The sequence below is a fragment of the Leptonychotes weddellii genome, chromosome 7 (genome assembly GCF_054177405.1).
Source record: "Leptonychotes weddellii isolate Sample4059 chromosome 7, ASM5417740v2, whole genome shotgun sequence".
Classification (NCBI taxonomy): Eukaryota; Metazoa; Chordata; class Mammalia; order Carnivora; family Phocidae; genus Leptonychotes; species Leptonychotes weddellii.
In genome coordinates this window covers 75,085,968-75,107,653 of record NC_138375.1, presented here as the reverse complement: position 1 = coordinate 75,107,653, position 21,686 = coordinate 75,085,968, and the positions used below count along the sequence as shown (strand labels likewise).

At 35.6% G+C, this 21,686-nt stretch overlaps 1 protein-coding gene across 5 annotated transcripts in view; it reads right to left on the bottom strand.

The window, feature by feature from the left end:
- The window catches only part of KIAA0825 (KIAA0825 ortholog), a 380,793-nt gene that overhangs the window by 258,206 nt on the left and 100,901 nt on the right, over nucleotides 1-21,686 (bottom strand). For 4 of the 5 annotated variants that reach the window (XM_081826564.1, XM_031038286.2, XM_081826563.1 and 1 more), the window contains 5 exons: nucleotides 18,789-18,950; nucleotides 8,819-8,913; nucleotides 5,369-5,596; nucleotides 3,440-3,705; nucleotides 1,868-2,018 (listed from right to left, as the gene is read on the bottom strand). In XM_081826564.1, the coding sequence (XP_081682690.1) occupies nucleotides 1,868-2,018; nucleotides 3,440-3,705; nucleotides 5,369-5,596; nucleotides 8,819-8,913; nucleotides 18,789-18,950 (902 nt within the window). Of the gene's footprint in view, nucleotides 1-1,867; nucleotides 2,019-3,439; nucleotides 3,706-5,368; nucleotides 5,597-8,818; nucleotides 8,914-15,430; nucleotides 18,528-18,788; nucleotides 18,951-21,686 lie in introns of those variants that run through there. The other variant, XM_081826567.1, reaches the window with a different exon arrangement.

Genomic DNA, 21,686 nt, shown 5'->3' with positions numbered 1-21,686 from the left:
TCCCACTCTTCGTTTCCAGTCAGGCAGATTTCATCTCCTTTCCTCTCAAAACGGCCCTGCCAAAAACATACTAGTCCTGTTTCACGAATCAGTTGGAATGATGGGGAGAGAAGAAAAGGGTGCAGTAAACGGGATAAAACCATTGTAAAGTACTCTGGTTGTCAAAACAGTTTAAAATTTGTGCTATTTTTAGAAGTTTCTTATTTTTGGTAAATAGGAAAGCAGTATCACTTTATTTTCCTGAGCATAAATAACAACCACTAACTCTGCAATTAAACTGTAACCACTGACCATGTAAGTATATGGAAGCTACAGTACCATGTAATCACAGGGTAACTATCTCATTATTTCTGTCTTTGAAGCTAAACCCTTGTCATAAGTTCTAAGAGCTGCATGTTACATGGTAATTTGTTGTTTTTTTTAATACTTGGTAACTTCAATAACAGGTTCTCAATGTATCCACTTATTATTTATACTGTACAACTCTTCCAGCTCCCGATTTGCATGAGAGAAGACATAATACCCCGATGTTGGACACAGTGAAATGATACCTGTACCTTAATGAAAACATCGTATAAAATTGCTCATTAGTGCACTGACATATTGAAATAGTTTGAAACCGGAGGTGGACTCGTTTTCAATCTGTTTACCTCAAGGCAAATAAGGAGACTGGGCTGCTGCCGAAAGAGGGGAAGACCAGTACTTTTGCTCTTATCTCAGTCTGCCCGTGGTACCCTGGCACCACCACCACCTTGTGCTTGTTCTGCTCAGTGCTGTTTGAAGTACGTCAGGTTTGGAAAACCCTACATGAATGCTCTCGCAAAGAGAAAAACTATCTGGGAAGGGCCTCTAAAGGAGGGATGAAATGGTCTCAGAAAAAAGTGGAAAGTCCTTTAAGAGAGCTTCTGAGCTACCTTTCTCTGTTATGGCAACATTTATTATGATAATAACTTCGGCATAAACAGAGTCACAGGAACCTTGGGCGTCAGGGAGTTGACAAGAGTGACCCCACAGAATAATACTCCACTCTTTTTCCCAGTACTCCATGGCGATCAGGACAGTCAGGAAAAACAAGAATCATAAGCTTTGATCCCAAGGAAAGGGCAAATTGGGAAAGCTAATGAAGTTGGGCTTGACTGATGAATTTTTTTAAAACCCTGATTATGTTTTATTAAGATATTATAAATGTTTCATCCTGCCCTGAAATCAACTTCAAGGAATTTTAAATATTGGGGCTTATGGATAATCAATGGGCTTGAGGGGAAGGAAAACTGATGAAGCCTGATGATCACTAATTTTAATTGGTCCTGGGAATCATTAGGCTTTAATTTAGTGGAAATTTGGGATTTCAAAACATGGGCTAAATGAAAATAGGGAAGCTATAAATGATCAGATGGGTCTTAAAGCACCTTCATAAGAACATACAACGAGAGGGCAAAAAAAAATATGTACAAAGAACAAAGTGGCTTAAGAAAAGACATTTAGCTAAAACAAATACAATAAGAAAAAAAAAAAGTGCAGGAATACCCAGAACCGGTCCCTTTGGAGAAAAATATGAAGTTGTAGCATTTTGGCATAATCTCTTTGACTTTTCATTGTATCCCGTTATATTCCAACTTAGATAGCACATGCTGCAGCTCAAATTAAGTTATTTTTACTTTTAAGCAGAAGGAGAGCTCTGATGTCTAGCTCTTTCAGGTTTTTAAAAAGTGTTTCTCCTAAGTACAAATTCAATATTTAAAAAATATTATCCTAACAGCCTTCGTGTGTTAGTAATGCCAAGCTCATGTTTCTAATTAGCCAGAAAGCAGGTAGGCAGTAAAACATATTTGTGTAAAAAGGAGGGATAGTAAACTTAACTTCACACCTCATAAAAAGCTTTGTAGTCATCCCAGTGGTGGCTCTCAGAATCCTGTAAAATGCTTGTAGCACAAACTCTGACGCAGTAGTCCGTAACCTGAAACTGGAGAGTGTTGATGAATTCCTGATATCTTTGGACAGGCACCAGGAATATGGGTCTGTTCAGAGGGAATGATCAAAGAGAGAGAGATTTAAGGCCTGTGCAGTAGACGGTAACAATCCCCAGTACTACAAATGGTTTTGATTATTAGATATCAATCATTCATTTCCTCCTAATGCTGAAGTCTGCATCCACATTCACTTTCCAAAAAGAAAAAAAAAAAAAAAAAAAAAAGCCGGTCTTTGTTTTGCAAGTCCTTTGAAAACGTACATCTGCTGTTCCACAAATATGCACTTCAACTTGAGACAAACTGCATTGTCAATACATCATTCAAAAATAAAAGTATTCTTTGTAAGCCTATTATTAGAGATCAGTGCATTATTTAGGCATTAGGGTATCGTTATTATAGAGAACAACATGCATTTGTCAGAACTAACTTTTATGAAGCTATCACACGTCCCACAAACACACTCTTTTTGTTTTAAAAATTGTAATTTTGTAGATGTCAATTATCTCATAAACTGTTTTAAAATATTCTGCAGAAATACTGTGATTCCTGGCACATTTTGTTTATTAATTCAAGTATGAATCACCCTATCTGACTACTTATGGGAATTAAAGAAATATCAGAGCTATATTCTGCATCAAGCCAAATTTATTTTACTTTTATCTTTAGTTATTTATATCACACCTTCTTATGCTTTCTCTCCTAACCAAGGGACTACAAATGCTGCGTCAGGAATACCGCAGAGATTGTCGGACTCAGGCCGGAAAGCCAGATCCACGTGGTCCTTTGCAAGAGGCTGTGCTGTCTCCTAGAGGGTACAAGGGTCACTGGAAAGACCATGTGGTCATCTTTATCCTATTTCCAGAAAATATACAGTCTTTTTAGACTACAAATACATGAGAAGTAAGACTGCCAGATGCTTTCTGCTCAAATATTAAGGACAGCTTATTACTATACGGATGCTTTGAAATATGTTTACATCGGTCAATAGAACAGACGGAAAATGCATTTATTCTCTATGTATAAGTCCTAACATCCTGTTTGCTTAGAAACAAAAGAGAGAAGTGCCTATTTCACAACTTGTATACAAGGGACAAAAACAAGCTTAGTTTTCCTTTCCAGGGTAGTCAGTGTGGTGTGCCTTACAAAACGGGAGGGTCTGTTTGGTCAGGTCATCAATAGCATGCAGAAAATCGCTGCTCCCGATCAGAATATGGAAAATGTATGGGTTTCTCTCTGGAATAGGCCTTAGAAAGAATAGCTGTCTTTCTTCCTAAGCTATGTATCTGGTTTAATCGATCCCATGCTCCACCTTTTTGACATGTTCAAGTTAAGACAAATGAACGTAATTCACCATGTTCATTATACTTTTCTCCTTCTCAAATATTATCATCAAAATTTCACTCCAGTGATATCCAAAGATTACATGTTCCTTTAAGCATGGCCATCAACTTAATGTAAATGACACTCACTTCTTAGTATTTTCTTTCATCAAATCATCATACTGCGTAAAATGCTGGAAGACATAGACGGCTGTGGAGAGCAATGTGTGTAAGTTTGTCAGGGGTGCTTTGGCAGGAAACTCCTTGCCTCTCTCTTGCAGTCTCGCCAGGACAGCTGTTGCCACTTTACAGCAGGCCTCCACAAAGTTTGCTCTAATTTCCTGGAAAGAATCATCTCTGCATGCCAGAGCCAGTGGAAGCATTGTGTCAAGTTTTTCCATGATGTCAGAACAAAACTAGGGAGAAATAAATGTAGCACTGAGTTATTTGTACTCTGACAGCACCGTGTAATTTATGTACAGGGGAGCCAAATTCCTAAATAATGAATTTGGCATCAAGCATAAATATAATGACACAACGTTATAATAATCAATTTCTCAGTTTCTTGTAGAAAGTTAAATGTTTTATGTCAATAAGGAAATACCAAAAGGATGCTTCTCTATATATAACCTTCAAAACTTATGCTTTCCAGACCGAAATTATGAAAAACTCATGAAATGGCTTTACATGACAATGCTTTATTTGTAGTTAACAGAAGTTGGAAAACATGTATCCTTGATACTAATCTGTATTATTTTTGAACTTATTCTAGTTTCTTTGTTGAATTTTCATAAAGTATCTTCTTATTAATCACCACCTATACATAAGGTCTATCGATTTATTTTAAATAATCTAGAAGCATCAGAAACAATATCACATGGCATCTTCTTATTGGTGAGGAGTCAGCAACTTTCAGAAGTGATGTTCTTGGCTTTTCATTCGTTATTACCAATTTACTCTTTCTCACTGGCAAAGGAAGTATGAGGGATGGGAAGGCAATACTAGCCTGCACTCCCAATTTGCCAACAGTCTTCCCAGGGGAATGTTCTAGAGCCTCAGGTTGGCAGTAGCCAAATAAGGAGGCCATCTTTAAGAATGCTCTTTTTAAAAAAAAAAAAAAGATTTTATTTATTTATTTGAGAGAGAGAGAATATGAGCTGGGGGAGAGGCAGATGGAGAAAGAGAGGCAGACTCTCCGCTGAGCAGGGAACCCCATGTGGGGCTTGATCTCGACCCTGGGATCATCACCTGAGCCGAAGGCTTACCTGACTGAGCCACCCAGGCACCCCAAGAATGCTCTTTTAAAAACATTCCAGTCATAAGTTGCTGAACTCATTGTGGGCTTAATACTGAGTAACTGCATTCATTTATTTGCATAATTACTTCCTATTTTCTCAGTATGCTCTGTGACTCTCAAGGCACAAATAAAGATGCAAGACAGATGCTAACGAAACAGAATGTGCATTGGCGTGTAAATAAAGATTTAAAAGTTGCCTAGACCAATAAAAGACAGTAATTCCTTCAACCTCCTCAATTTTTCGGGAGAAATCATTCAAAGGTATAGCCCAAACAAGCAGTTTTCCCAGCTCCCCATGAAGTCACAGAAGCGTCTGCTTTAGAGGCCTCAGACTCATGGAGCGACAAGTTGGCCACAGGTTTCAGTCTTTTTTGCTAGCAGTGGCTGTGGCCCATGGACACCAGAGAAGAAATCTGGTACTGAGTTAAATACCAAGTATTTGCCAAGAGACTCTACAATTGTTCTATAGGTTCCCTTTGCAATGTCTTATATATTTTTTTTAAGATTTATTTTATTTATTTGAGAGAGAGGAAGAGAGTGAATATAAGTGGGGGGGGAAGGACAGAGGGAGAGAATCTTCAAGCAGACTCCCCACTGAGTGCAGAGCCCGTCACAGGATTCGATCCCACCACCCATGAGATCATGACTGAAGCCAAAACCAAGAGTCAGATGCTCAATCAACTGAGCCACCCAGGTGCCCCGCAATGTCTTATATTAAAAAAAAAAAAAAAAGATCTCATTATGCCAGTCGACAGTTTGAAAGGATTTCATTTGACACTTGCCTTTGCAATTTTCTTTGGTTGATCCTCCTCAGGAACCACATGACTGTCTTGCCAAACTTGCTGCACATTTACAAGGGTCATAGCATAGGTTACAGCCAAAGACCTTTCATTCTGTTCCTGTTGGAGAATTTTTGTGGAAAAATCTTCAATTGCTGTTGTTATACACTGTGCCATAGGAAGAGACACTTCTTTAAATGCACTTCGCCAAGCAAAATCTAGTGAAATAGCCTGAAATATAAATTTATATGAAGTTATATTAATCTTAACTCAGCAACAAGTGTTCATATTGTTATAGATATAAAATTATTACTTTCTTTCAACATTTGAATATAGGTATTCTTTGGTAAATGGCAAAAACCATTCTTACAACCTGAAAAATATTACCCAGTGAATAAAGCAATATACAAAAACATGTGTATTCTTTATACAGAGTAATATACTGGCATTTCATTTTAATTCATCAGTGGATTTAATCAAAAACTTTTTTCAAAATTTAATCTTTTAAATATAGTTCAATAAAACTATCTTTATGAGAGTTAAAAGTTACATTTACAGTTTATCACATAAAGCAACCTTTAAATTCAATAGATTTAATAAAGCCTAAATTAGATTTTTATAGTCTTTTTTGTAGTTTATTGTTAACAAGCATTGCAACATAAGACAGGATTTAATATTCAATTTTTTATTTCTTTTTCACTCTCAGAAATCCAGACAAGCCAAAAAAGAGCAACAAGAAATTCCTCAGAGAAATTACATCAAGGCACCTTTCTAGAGTTTTACTTCTTTAGAATTTTACTCAGTTTCTTCACCCACAAATTGGAAGCAGCACTACTTTTGTTCCAAGAAATGAGGAATTAAAATTATCTGCATTGCTCTGTGTTGGGGGAGTGGGAGAGGCTGCAAGGAATGGAGGCTGGTGGTGTTTTGTCTTCTTTTTTTCTTGAGTTCTGGGCTCAATATAATTATGAATGTATATTATCCCCAAGTCCTCTAATGTTCTCTTAAGTACTAAAAAATTACAGGTAGTAGGTGAACACAGGCTTAACATTGAATTTTCCCTGTTTCAGTGTAATCTTGCTTACTGTAATAATACACCTACTCCAACTTCAGAGGACCCTAGGCTCAATATGCCTGACTGAATTACTTATTTTTCTGGATCTCAGTGTTTTGGTTAGAAAAGTAAAAGAGCTGATTTTGAATGATTTCTATGGTTTGTCTCAGTCTAAAATCACCGAGATTATGATCATTAGCTTACTTTTCCTATACATACATTCCAGTCAGCATTTATTTAGTGCTTTCTGTATATACTGTATGAAGTAATAAAGATGATTCATCTTCTAGAGCTGAAATTCTATGTAATTCTATGACTATAATCAATAATCAAATCTAAAATCAAAATCTATAATAAAAAAGTAGTAGCTCTCATTTTCATTACGTATATAATTATGTACATATATAATTATGTATGTATATTTCTTTCTAAAGTATATTTGGACCTTTAACATCATAGGGCCTGAAAACACATTTCTCATCTTATTTTTACATAAAAATTAGTTAATAATTGAAACTACTCAGCTCATACAATCTCCTTCCTTATAAATGAAACTTCAGAAGGGCCACAGGTATAGTCCTCTGCCCTAACAGTATTTTCTTGGGACCCATTTATGACAGAAATGTAAAAAGGAACTTACCTCCATGAAAAATAAAAACAACAACAAAACTCTGCTTCTTGTTCTCCCCCCAGAGCATGTCTACTCATTAAAATCATTCATTCATTCATTCAATCAATCAAGGAAATATGTTCTGGTGAAAATTGCCATTAATTGCCATGACCTCAGTGACAATTCTGTATTTTGTGCAATGATGATTACCTTTGCCTGTGGTAATTTATATGTGATTACAATATCTTGACCCATCTGAATTCTCTTTTCAAAATACAGAAAATCAAGCACATTAACAGGTGCTCTTAAAAAGAAAACTGGAAACTTTTACTATTCAAATCAACTCCTAGAAGGCTGTTTTCATGAACTACTACTTGCCTACTTCTACTCTTCCCATCTGATGTTTGGCATCACACATATCCAGTTAGAATAGAGAACGTTTACTAGTTGATCCAAGAAGAAAGAGGAAATAATGTGGCTTTCTGTTCTGTGCACAAAACAGATACCTACTGAATGCCCTTCTTCTATTACCTAAAGCTAATTTCTTAATACCTACGCTGATTTTTGGCTAAGGCATAATATATAACTTTCCATTTTCCCTATTATTTCCCTTCCTTTCTATACTGAAACTGTTAAAACTCTGGGGTTTTTTTGCCCTTTTATTTTTTTAAATTTCTTTTTAAAGATTTTATTTATTTATTTGACAGAGAGAGTGAGAGAGCACAAGCAGGGGGAGCAGCAGAGGGAGAGGCAGGCTCCGGCAGGCTCCCCGCTGAGCAGGGAGCCCCATGTGGGGCTCAATCCCAGGACCCTGGGATCCAGGACCCTCGGATCATGACCTGAGCGGAAGGCAGACGGTTAACCAACTGAGCCACCCAGGCGCCCGTTTTTTGCCCTTTTAAATGTTTACCTGCTATATCAGTCAAGATCCATTCAGAAAACAGAAACCACGCTAGGTATTTCAAAAGGAAGAATTTTAATGTAGGGTGTTAGTTACTAAAGTGATGGAATTTTGAGGAGCCGAACATGAGATATGAAGCAAGACAGATATGAAGAGAGTAGGAAGCCACTGCCACTTCTAGGGCTGGAGGAACAAGAAAAGGGACTGTATATGGGAGTGTGGTTCCTGGGGCCACCAGTCTAAGTTAAAGGTAATGCAGACATGACAGGTGGAGCTGTGTGTTGAGATCAGGGTCCATGGAGGAGATGAGAGTCACAGCTACTACTAGAGATGTTTCCTAAAACAGAAAGAGGGAAAGAAATACTCTGGTTTCTCTCTATCCACCCTCCAGTTCCCCATCACTGCCTTCCATGGGCCCAAACTTCCTGGAATCCTGGAAGGCTAGTTCTCTATAACACAAAGCAGAGCAGGGGAAGAGTAGTAATGGATCTGAGAACAGGCAGAGACCAGTGGATTATTGATAAGCACTCTAAAATAAGAGACCAGTTCAAGCTATTCTTCCCTCTTTCCTTGCCTTTCTAATGTCCATTTTCTCACTTTCAACAATTACCTACAGCCCAAATTCTCAAAGTGTAGATGGTGAATTGGGATAAGAACACAGATTTCTTCACTTGCAGTGCCCTACTTCTTCCAGGAAATACACTGTGCAAGAGAGCGGCGTCCCAAGTAAATTCAATTTTTGCCAAAACTTATATGCTTTTCAACCAGGAATATTTTTCTTTAGTGGCAAAGGGTAAAACTCAAGACCTTTTGATTCATAATGGATTTATAGACATATGATACTGTTTTATATGAGTAAAAAACTACCACACTTTTTTCCTCATTCACCTCTTTCACCGGTAGCAATTGCTCTGAAGGAACTCTGGTTTCACTTGCTCTAGGTTTCTCTATTACAACTTCTTGACTGGATGGATCCAAAATTCCTACGCAAGAGAAAATAAACACACAAACATACATTAAGAAAAACAAACCACGCCAGATGGAATTAATAGACTCAGGTTAAAATTAATGATGTAGAAAAGCTCTATCCCTAGTATAGACACACATATACATATATCAAGATGCACAGAACACAGTCAACAAGACATAGGGTGATGTCACCATTTACAGTAACTACAGGATCAAAATATGTAGAGCCACTTTCCATACATACAACTTGATGGCATATGCTATTTATATTTACAGTTGATATACATTCATATATAATCTGTAAAATATAGATCCCTTTGTCATTAATATACTTTCATGCTGATAACGTAAGATAAGAGTATAAAGTAAGGGACGCCTGGGTGGCTCAGTCGGTTAAGCATCTGCCTTCAGTTCAGGTCATGATCCTGGGTTTGAGGTCCTGGGATCGAGTCCTGCATTGGGCTCCTTGCTCAGTGGGGAACCTGCTTCTCCCTCTGCCTGCCACTCCCCCTGCTTGTGCTCTCTCTCTCTCTGACAAATTAAAAAAAAAAATCTTAAAAACAAGAGTACAAAGTAAAATTAATTTCCTTATTCATTTAAAAATTTAACTTCTAAACTTAAGAATGGTGCATTTAAGAAATGGTGATGTTCCTTAGCACATTAATACTTCTTTTCTTGAAATGAGGAAGAACAACAGTACATGGGTAAACATCAGCACATCAGGAAAAAATACACTATTAATAAGTATATCAATAATCCACTGCAAAAACACAAACCCTGGGATAAGAAATGATCTTTAGCTCTTAAAGTGGAAATATTTCCTTACCTTTATATTTTAGAATTAAGGAAGTCTTTTCCATGGGGAAAAAATAGAGCTACAAAAATGTAGTAAAAAATATGCCAAAAAGAAACTTCCCACTTTTCCAGTAAGGTTCTATTAATTATAGTTAATTTGAAATGAATGAGTTAGCATTTACCTTTTGTTTTTGCTTAGACTTGATATATGATGATCAATTATAAACTTTGATGTGTTTTTTTTTTTAATTTTAGAATCTTAAGAATTGGTTTCTGCTTATGTCCCGAGTAAACAAATTTCAAAATCTTACCGATTCTTATCAGTAGGACTTTTGACTGATATAATCATCTCAAAGATGTGAGAGGTTTTTGCTTTTAGTTTTTTCTAAATGTGGCTCTATGCGCTGTGAATTGTTTAAGACTGATGAATCACAGACCTGTACCTCTGAAGCAAATAATACATTATATGTTTAAAAAAAAAAAAAAGAAGAAGAAGAAGATAGCAGGAAGGGAAAAATGAAGGGGGGGAATTGGAGGAGGAGAAACAAACTGAGGGTTCCAGAGGGGAGCGGCGTGGGGGGATGGGTTAGCCTGGTGATGGGTATTAAAGAGGGCACGTACTGAATGGAACACTGGGTGTTATATGCAAACAAGGAATCATGGAACACCACATCAAAAACTAATGATGTAATGTATGGTGATTAACATAACATAATAAAAAAAATAAAAATAAATAAATGTGGCTCTATGAGCATAATCATGAATGATTCCTAAGTAGTACAATTTACAAAAGCATTCTCTAGAAAGATAAATACTCCATTTGGCAAGCGATAATATCCTTTTTGGAAATTTTATCAGAGTTTATGTATTATGAGGAAAAGTTTTCCTCACCTTCAGTATTCTTAAACATTTTGGATTTGTGAACACTTCTGAGAACTTGATAAAAGTGACAGAATACTCCATCCAAAATGTACAATATGATTGCATGGTAGGTGTGCATACACACACACTCACAAACACACATAGTATTGGGGATTCCCAGGCCCTCTTGCACAGTGCATTCGTGAACCCCAAGGGCCTACTGACTGTAGTTTAAGAATCCTGCTTCATTTCTCAACACACACTACAACATAGAGAGGGTTTTAGATCAGTGTTATACCATTTAACCTAAAATGCCTTCTCTTTTTTTTAAAAAAGATTTTATTTATTTATTTATTTTTTCCAAAGATTTTATTTATTTATTCATGACAGACATGAATAGAGAGAGAGAGAGGCAGAGGGAGAAGCAGGCTCCCGAGGAGCAGGGAGCCCGATGCGGGACTCGATCCCAGGACCCTGAGATCATGACCCGAGCCGAAGGCAGACGCCCAACCATCTGAGCCACCCAGGTGCCCAAAAGATTTTATTTATTTGACAGAAAGAGAGTACAAGGAGAGCAAGCACCAGGCAGAGGGAGAGGGAGAAGCAGGCTCCCTGAGGAAGCAGGGAGCCCGATGTGGGGCTCGATCCCAGGACCGTAGAATCATGCCCTGGGCCAAAGGCAGACGCTTAACCGACTGAGCCACTGAGGCGCCCCTAAAATGCCTTCTCTATGGCTTGCGTTTTACTATATCTTTAAAAAAATGGTACTATAAATAATTAATTCTAATACTGAAATAAAATCCAGATTAATGAAAGATTTTAAAGAAAAATGAAACTATAAGGCTATTAAAAGAAAATATAGAATATTTTTTAAAAGATTTATGTAGAGGAGATTTTTCAGAAGGACACAAAAGCAGAAGCCATAACAATTCTGCATAAAAAATTCTGCATGACAAAAATATCATTAGCAGTCAAAATAGATGTGACAAACTGACTTGGCACTCTTTCTCAAAATGTCTATTTTTTTTTTTATTAGTAGACTTTATTTTTTAGAGCAATTTTAGGCTTACAGAAATATTGAGCAGAAAGTACGGAGTTTCCATATACTCCCTCTCTCTCTGCCCTTAAATATATATATTTAAAGTAGACTCCACACCTGGTGAGGAGCCCACTGCGGGGCTTGAACTCATGACCCTGAGATCAAGACCTGAGCTGAGATCCAGAGTCAGACACTTAACCAACTGAGCCACCCAGCTGCCCCTGGTGTGGTATATTTTTTACAGCTGAGGAACCAACATTGATTATTATTACCTAAAGTCCATAGTTTACATTAGGATTCATTTTTTATTAAGCTTTTATTTTAATTCCAGTATACTTAACATGCAGTGTTATATTAGTTTCAGGTGTACAATACAGCAATTCAACAAGTCCATACATCATTCTGCGCTCATCAGGACAATAGCACTCCTTAATCCCTATCACCCACCTCCCCTCTGGTAATTATCAGTTTGTTCTCTTACAGTTAAGAGTCTGTTTCTTGGTTTGTCTCTCTCTTTCTTTTCCTTGTTCTTTTTTTGTTTGTTCCTTAAATTCCACATGAGTGAAATCATAGGGTATTTGTCTTTCTCAGACTGATTTATTTCATTTAGGATTATACTCTCTAGCTCCATCCATGTCATTGCAAATGGCAAGATTTCATTCTCTTTTACGGTTGAATAATATTCCATTATATATCTCACATCTTCTTTACCCATTCGTCAATCAATGGACACTTGAGCTGCTTCCATAATTTGCTATTGTAGATAACACTGCAATAAACATAGGCTTGCACATATCCCTTTGAATTAATGGTTTTGTATTTTTTGGGTAAATCCCCAGTAGTTTGATTACTGGATTGTAGAGTAGTTCTATGTTTAACTTTTAGAGGAACCTCCATACTGTTTTCCAGAGGGGCTGTACTAGTTTGCATTCCCACCAACAGTGCAAGAGGGTTCCTTTTTCCCCACATCCTCGCCAAAACTTGTTTCTTGTGTTTTTGATTTTAGCCATTCTGACAGGTATGAGGTGATATCTCATTATAGTTTTGATTTGTATTTCCCTGATGATGAGTGATGTCGAGCATCTTTTCATGTGTCTGTTGGCCATCTGGATGTCTTCTTTTGGAAAATGTCTGTTCATGTCTTCTGTCCATTTTTTAATTGGATTATTTGTTTTTTGGGTGTCGAGTCTTGTAAGTTCTTTATATTTTGGATACTAACCCTTTATTGGATATGTCATTTTCAAATATCTTCTCCCATTCTGCAGGTTGCCTTTTAGTTTTGTTGATTGTTTCCTTTGCTGTGAAGAGTTTTTATTTTGAAGAGTCCTAATAGTTTATTTTTGCTTTTGTTTCCCTTGCCTCAGGAGACATAGCTAGAAAAATGTTGCTAGGGCCGATGTCAGAGAAATTATGGCCTATGCTCCCTTCTAGGATTTTTATGGTTTCAGGTCTCACATTTAGGTCTTTAATTCATTTTGAAATTAAGGATTCATTCTTTGTGTTGTGCATTCTATGGGTTTTGCCAAGTGCATAATGTCATGTATCCGCCATTACTGTTTCTTATAAAATTATTTCACTGCTCTAGAAATCTCGTGTGCTCCATCTATTCACCTCTTTCCCCCCTTCCCTTCCCTTCCCTTGGCAACTACTGATCTTCTTACTGTCCCTATACTTTCGTTTTTTCCAGAACGTTATTTAATTGGAATCATATACGATATAGTCTTTTCAGATTGGCTTCTTTCATTTAGCAGTATGCATTTAAGATTTCTCCATGTATTTTTGTAGTTTGGTATCTCATTTATTTTTATCACTGAATAATATTTCATTGTCTGGATGCACCACAATTTATTTATCTATTCATCTGCTGAAGGACGTCTTGGTAGATTCTAAGTTTTGGCAATTATGAATAAAGCTGCTATAAACATTCATGTGTTGGTTTTTATGTGAACATAAGTTTTCAACTCATTTGTGTAAACACCTGTGAGTGTGATTACTAGATAATATAAGACAGTGTTTAGCTTGTAAGATACAATGAAATCATCTTCTTGAGAGGCTACATACAGTATTTTCCATTCCCATCAGCAGTGAGAGTTCCTGTTGAGAGTCTACTAATTTAAAAAAATCCTTGTAAGAATTTGGTGTTGTTAGTGTTTCAGATTTTAGCCATTCTAACAAGTGTGTAGTGGTATCTCTGTTTTGCTTTGCATTTCCCTGATGACATATGATGTTGAGCATCTTTTCATATGTTTATTTGCCATCTGTATATCTTCTTTGATAAGGAGTCTGTTCAGATCTTTTGCTCATTTTTTAATTGAGTTTTTGTTGTTGTTTTCTTGTTGAATTTTAAGTGTTCTTTGTATATTTTGGATACAAGTCCTTTATCAGATATGTGTTTTGCAAATATTTTTCTCAGTCTATGGCTTGTCTTTTCATCCTCTTAACTACCATACCTTTTCACTTGGCAATTTCACTTTAGAAATTCACTGTCCAGGTATGCATGTGCACATTTAAGACAAAGGTAAGGAAATTTGCACAATCATTGTTTGTGGTAGCAAATGAAGGGAAAACAGAACCCTAAATGCTCATCAATGAGTAACAGGTTAAATTATGGTACATGTGCCATTGGAAAATTATTCACATATTAGAAAGAATGAGATCTTTCTATACAACTGTTAATAAAAAAGAAGCTCTGCATAGTATGACAAGATTTCATGTTATGTTAACATGGGGATATATACAAAAGTAGTTGTCTCTGGAAAGGAAAACCAGACAACTGGAATGGAAAAAGACTTAATTTTCACTATATACTCTTTTCTCTTGTTAAAAGTTTTACTATATGCATCGACTACTATTCAAATCAAAGGAGAAAAAATAATAAAGATCAAATTGTTAATGACATGAAGGGACAATGCTTAGATTCTTAATGTCATCTTACTTTCCTACAGAAAGCTCATAAAACCAGCTAATTTAAAAAGATATTTAACTCTGGAAAAATAACACTAGTTCAAACTACAGGCTTTGCAGATCTGTTTCTGGAAATAACTATCTGCCATTGTGCAGCTTTGGTTTAAGACTTTAAAAAAAAGTTAATTATCTTATATTTATCATTTCACTTCCAAATACATTATGCTTACTCACTCAAAGTAACATGCCTTGATGTTTATACAAACCATTTGCCTATCTTCAAGACGAATAAGAAAAAAAGATAAGCTTCCCAAGACTTCTTTTGCCAGTGAGCAATTCTACAGTAAGATCGAAAATGAATTATCAAGCAGTTATGATAACTTTTAGAATACCATCTTTTCCACATCAAATTAAAAAGAATTAAGAAACCTAATCCTATATAAAGAACAAAAGGGATCATTTTAAGGCAGTATCAGTAAGACTGATTCTAGACTAATAAGATACCTTGTGGTTTTAATGAATTGTGGCATTTTTGTATTTGTTTGGAATTCAAAATGGTCAATATCAAAATTTGGCATTGTCCAACTTTATGAGCTCTGTGAACATGTGACAAATTATTTCATCTATTTAAATATATATTGAAAACTCTATACACTTACTAGCATTGCCTAGAGAAGTAGCCCATTTTTGGCTCATCACTCTAAAACATACGTATTTGTATGCAGTCAACACTGGTTTCCTTCAGAGCATGCCCAGATTAAGGACGTCAGTAGAGTGCAGAGGGTCACAGGAAAGCCAGCTGCTAAACACGCTCCCCCTAAAGAGTTCGCTGTGGTTCATTTTACATTTCTGGTTAGTTTCCACACTGCCGCTTTCTTTCATAGAGAGTAGAGCTTGGCAGTACTTCCCTGTGACATCCACTTTCACACCCAAATTGGTCTTCATAGGCTCCCATTGTGTGCACTACAAAGCAACTTGCCTTGTTGGCAGCTCTAAGTGGGAACTACAAGTCTTTCTTTTCTTCACTGTTCTTTTCTGGCTCACAAGCAACCTCCCACCAAAAGCTGAATCTGTGGAAGAGACTACATCCAAGAGATAATACTATGAAAAAGTATGAAGAGAAGCCCAGGTGGCCACCTTGCAAATTTCCAATGTGGAAGCCTTCGACCTCTCTGCCCAAGAAACAGCTAAAGTCCTAGTGTAATGAGCTTTACAAACCCTAGGAGCCTCTTTACCTTAACTACATACGCCTCCCTAATACAATCCCTTAACCATCTAGCTAAGGAACTCTTAGAAGCCATTTGACCCCTCTTAAGACCCCCTAAGAGTACAAACAATCTTTCAGAAGATCTGAAATCTTTGATTCTTCTGAGACAAACCCTAAGTGTTCTTCTTACATCCAATTGAAGCAGCCATTGCTCTTTGTCATTGCTGGGGCTAAAGAAAAATGAGGGCCAAGAAACCTCCTGGTTTAGATAAATCTCAGATGCCACCTTTGGAAAATTTGAGGAACTGCCCGAGGAACAGCTGTATTCCAAAGGAGCATTAGAAGTGCCCCGTAAATCAAACCCGAGGCCACTCCAGAAGATATGATCACCTAAAAGAAATACCACAAGGCACCATAACAGTCAAATAATGTCGTGACATTTGCTGAAGTGACCAAAATAGAAAACCATCAAGTCATGACCAAAAAAAAAAAAAAGTAAATAAATATAATAACTATATATCTTTCTTTCTCTGAAAATACTTCTTATGTCTCTACAGAATCTACTGTATCATATTCAAATTACTAAGAGCACTGCCAATTTAGCTAAATTGTCAATATAGTGGTAAACATCAAAGTAAAAAGTAAAATATTTAGTTAATCATCTTTATATTTTCTCTATGTGATGTTAAGCACCTGGATATTTTTAAAACATCTGGACAATAAGGGAAAAAAAAAAAGCCCTCATTTTCATCACATTGTTTTGGTTACATGGACATAGTAGGCAACTCTTTCCAAGATCTTTATTAGCAAAATATGCTCCAATCAAAAGAAACACACAGGAAACCAAATGACTTGATGTTTTTTCCCTTATTCCCTCATACACAAGATTTCCAAGCAAAACATTAACTATCAGGATAACTTTAGATGCATTTGGTTTCTTTAATCATCCATTTCAAGGAATCTTTTCCGTCCTGATTTAAGAAACCAATGCTTTTGATAAGAATTCATTAAGTTGGCTACACTGAACAAAACATTTAAGTTTTTCTTGACAATTCCCCTCAAGATCATTCTTTGCAGGGAGCCATTATATAAAGTTATGTCAGATTAAATCAATCTTAGCTTTGTTATAAAAAAAATATGAATTTCAACAATGAAGAACACATATATCACATGGGGATGGTCTAGTACTTAAGAAATTTCTTATACCTGTCCTTTAAAATTCCTTCCACGTACGTTGTTCAATAACCCACAACTGTATTTCTATAATACATTCTTATTAATGTGAATTTGAAGTTACTTTCGTCTGCCATGCTGCTTATATAATAACAAATTTGAGTGAGGAAGTATATTGTAGCATAATTATATATTTTCTCTGTTGATTTTATTCAATAATGGTAACTATTTCCCTCAAATATATTGCAAGTCTCAACACTGCTTGATCTTAATCTAAATGAGTTGAACAAGCTTTTTCTTTTTCTGAAATCGGTATATCAAACCTTTGCTTCAATTGTTGGCCATTTGAGTTTTGTAGCTTTATAATACTTCTCTAATACAATTTTAATTTTGAATCTATGCTGCCTTTAAAGGAATAAAATTCTTAAAATTCACCTAATTTCTCTAGAGCCTGGTCTAGGACCAAAACAATATGAGTCCCAAGAGGTAAGAATCTAGATGTGTTGTAGTCTGCTCTATTTCTTGATCCACACTTCAGAGAAGATCTGCTAGAGATGTGGATGAAAGATTCAAAATCTTAGCCAGGCATGATGGATGAGTAGCAACACCAAATGTCAACTGCTTGAGGCAACAACATGTCAATCAAAAATTAGGATGGCATATTTATCTACTCAGATCTCTCTTTGACCCAGTCAGTTTAATCTAGAAGATCCTCCAGGGTTCATATTATCTCCTAATTAAATCTACTTTTTCATTCTGTCTTTTAATTATCATATTTTCTGTCTTATACTTTTATTATTTTCCTACTGGACTTTTTGTCAGCTTTAGAAACCTGAAATCCACCTCCATTTTTCTTCAAATTATCTCCAAGTTTGAAAAAAGGATCTACTTGATAATTTAGTAGTGCTACTTAATCTGACACATAGAAGGCCAATAAGCTATGGTTAATATAAAAGAAACTTCAGCCCTGTAACTTTTCCAATATTATTTACCCAGGCTAAATAAATAAGGAAATAAAAAAGTAAAATATTAAAGTAAATGTAATTCCTTACTAAGAAATCGGATTTTGAAATTTTCTGATTGATTGCTAATCATTTGGTTCCCTCACTTTATTTCGCAAATGCAGCTATTGTCCTTAAAATGACACATGGTATCATGTAAAAGAGAACTCTGTGTAGTTCATTCTGATATAGATGAAAATATTTATAAGTACAGATATGAACACAAAGAACATATTTTAACTATTATGCCTTTGAATTCCACCTTTAATGTTAGAAACATTATTTTAACATACACAGCATAGCTTTCTTCGAAAGTATTTTGTTAAGACTAACTAAACTTAAAACAACACATAATTAGAATTATTTATATAACAACTCACCTTTATTGTTTGTTACCTACTAGATAGTCTTTTAAATACATACACTAAATCATTTAATTCTCACAACGCTGCATAACATATTGAAATTTGAAGCATGTAACAGGAAAAGAAAACAAAAAGAAAGTTAGTTTAGTCCTACACCATCATTTTGAAGATGAGAAAACGGAGTCTAAGGTTTGCCTAAGGTCATCTGGCTGCTAGTAGCAGAAGAGGAGCTACTAGATCATCCAGTATGCTTGTTTTTTTCCATAAGCCGGGCTGTGTTTCTCTGAATTAAAAAAAAAAAAATTAATCTGATTTCATCTGAAGATTATTATCCAGAATTGACTTACAATGCTTTGTCAATTAGAATTATGGAATTTACCATATATAAAGATAAAAATGTAATTTTATGGTGTGCATTATATTTAACATTTATTTAAGGAATTGTATCATGCTTTTTTTTTTTCCAAGTAATAGTATAGATTCAGTGGAAGGACGTGAACACAGAGAGAATAGATTTACAAATTTAAACAAGGGAGCATGTTACCTGAAATATTTCTGGGTGTCCTGAGTGATACAAATATTTCTTCCAATAATTCTTCAACATTTTTTTCCAGCTTCAAGAAAGATTTCATGAGTTGCGATAAGAATTTGAGTTTATCAAAGGAAAGGAAAAGGTTTCTTCCTTTCTGTGGGCATTCCGGAGTTACTGTGAAAAGAGAAGATCAATACTATTACATTTGTACATTTTATTTGTTTTCTCAGTAAATACCGAAACAATCTATGTGATTTCATAAACCATCAAAACTAATAAGATCAACAATTAAACCAAGTTTATTCTTTAAGAAATGCATATAAAATCTCCTATGAGTGTCTTTTCTTTTGGGAAGCTGGAGATGAGTATTCTGTTTGATGAAAATATGACATTTAAATAATTATATTAATTCTCAGAGTTATAAACTAGAATGTGATTTGTTTGTAAAATCACATCTTATATAATTCTATATTTTAAAAAGTCTGGCACAACTTGAATCTAGTCACGAGGAAACATCAGGCAAACCCAAACTGACAGAAATTCTACAAAATAGCTGGTCTGTACTCTTGAAAAGTGGTATGTCACAAAACACAAAAACTAGGAAATTTTCTAGTCAAAAGGAGTCAAAGAAGACATGACAACTGAAATCAATACATGATTGGTATTTTATTTTACTTTATTATAAAGAACACAATTGATATAATTTGGTGAAATCTGAGTAACATCTATAATCTAATGCTCTTATTTCATGATTATTTATTTTCTGATATGGATAATTATACTGTGATTACGAAAGAGAATGCCCTTGTTTTTAAGAAATACACACTGGGGAAGCCTGGGTGGCTCAGTCAGTTAAGCATCTATCTTCGGCTCAGGTCATGATCTCAGGGTCCTGGGATGGAGCCCTGGTAGGCTCCCTGCTCAGTGGGGAGCCTGCTTCTCCCTCTCCCTCTGCTGCTCCCCCTGCTTGTGCTCTTGGTCAAATAAATAAAGTTTTTAAAAAAATAAGAAATACACTCTTAAGTATATAAGGAAAAATACATGTAATCTATTCTCAGTTCACGAAAAAAATGGTTTTCAGAGACAGTGAATGCATTTGAGGAATTTTTTGAGGAATCTCAATATTTTTATTAGCATTTGAGGTATCTCGATATTTTTTTAAGTCTGAAATTAAAATAAAAATTTAGCTTAAAAGAAAAAATGACTAGACAAAGGATATGTTTTTTTTTTATTTTTTAAAGATTTTATTTATTTATTTGACAGAGAGAGACACAGCGAGAGAGGGAACACAAGCAGGGGGAGTGGGAGAGGGAGAAGCAAGCTTCCCGCTGAGCAGGGAGCCCGATGTGGGGCTCAATCCCAGGACCCTGGGATCATGACCTGAGCCGAAGGTAGATGCTTAACGACTGAGCCACCCAGGCACCCCAGATATGAGTTTTTAAGACCTTTGAAGCATTCCTCCGATAGCATTAAAAAGAAACAACTTAGTTGTTGAATCTAGACTACATAATTCATGAAATCATGTTTAAAAATAATTTCTGTCTAAATAATTGTGATATCAATTTCTTTCATGAGAACAAAAGAACTTAAAGGTTGATTTTTCCCTTTTATAATTAATGGGGTTTTTTTCTTTTAAAATTAGATCACACTATCATCTGAATGTAGAAAAGTATCGTATACTCTAAGCATATGGAGAATAGAACTAACCTCACCAAATGGCACATGGGACCAAGTTTTCAAGAATTTAAGGAATTCTTCCTTTATTATTGTCACTTCTTAAAACATGCATTTCAGAACTACCTTGAGGCTTAATGACAAATTGGAAAATTTGTAAACTCTTATAAAGTAAGCATAAAGTGCATTTGGTGAGAAAATACCAAGAATGCCACTTAGAAATAATGTAAGGCCTGGTGATTCCATGTGAAAAAAATTAACTTCATCACATGGATTTAAAAGAAGCTTCCAAAAAACATACCAATGTAATGGGTAATCCACCTCACTTTAGTTAAACTTTAAAATGTTGGCATCAGACTTGTAACCATATGATAGAGGTTTTTACTGAGGACCAAAAATATCATGGGATCCTTGCAGATAATCTGAGAAAGACCTCTCAGCCAACTTAAACTATGGAATTGAGTCCTGTCCTTAAAGAGTAAAACAAGGCTTAAAAAAAAAAAAATCCACAAGTACCTACAAAAACTCGATTTCATCTCTCAATTGATGTAAGGCCCGCATACATTAAAGTCTATCTCTAAGTAGCTCTGCTCACACTCAACATTCTTCCACAGGTGTGCCACAGAACACAAACATGCATAATCAGCATATAACTAAGGTGTGGCCATGAAAATCATGACCCAAAAATGAAAAGAGAATAAATATATTGTGCATCATTTAGCTGTTGCTTGATTCTCATTTTGCCCATTTGATTTCTTTTAAGTTCTGCTCATGTGGTTGGAGGGGATAGTTTAACTAAACTTCTAAATCTTAAAGATATCTCTTTGGGAATGAAACTAGGAGCTGGTTCTTTGAAAGAATTAATAAGATTGATAAACCCCTGGCCAGACTTATCAAAAAGAAAAGAGAAATGACCCAAATAAATAAAATCATGGATGAAAGAGGAGAGATCACAACCAACACCAAAGAAATGCAAACAATTATAAGAACATGTTATGAGCAAATTAGATAATCTGGAAGAAATGGATGCATTCCTAGGATGTATAAACTACCAACACTGAACCAGGAAGAAATAGGAAACCTGAACAGACCTATAACCACGAAGGAAATTGAAGCAGTCATCAAAAATCTCCCAACAAACAAAAGCCCAGGGCCAGATGGCTTCCCAGGGGAATTCTACCAAACATTTCAAGAAGAATTAATACCTGTTCTTCTGAAACTGTTACAAAAAATAGA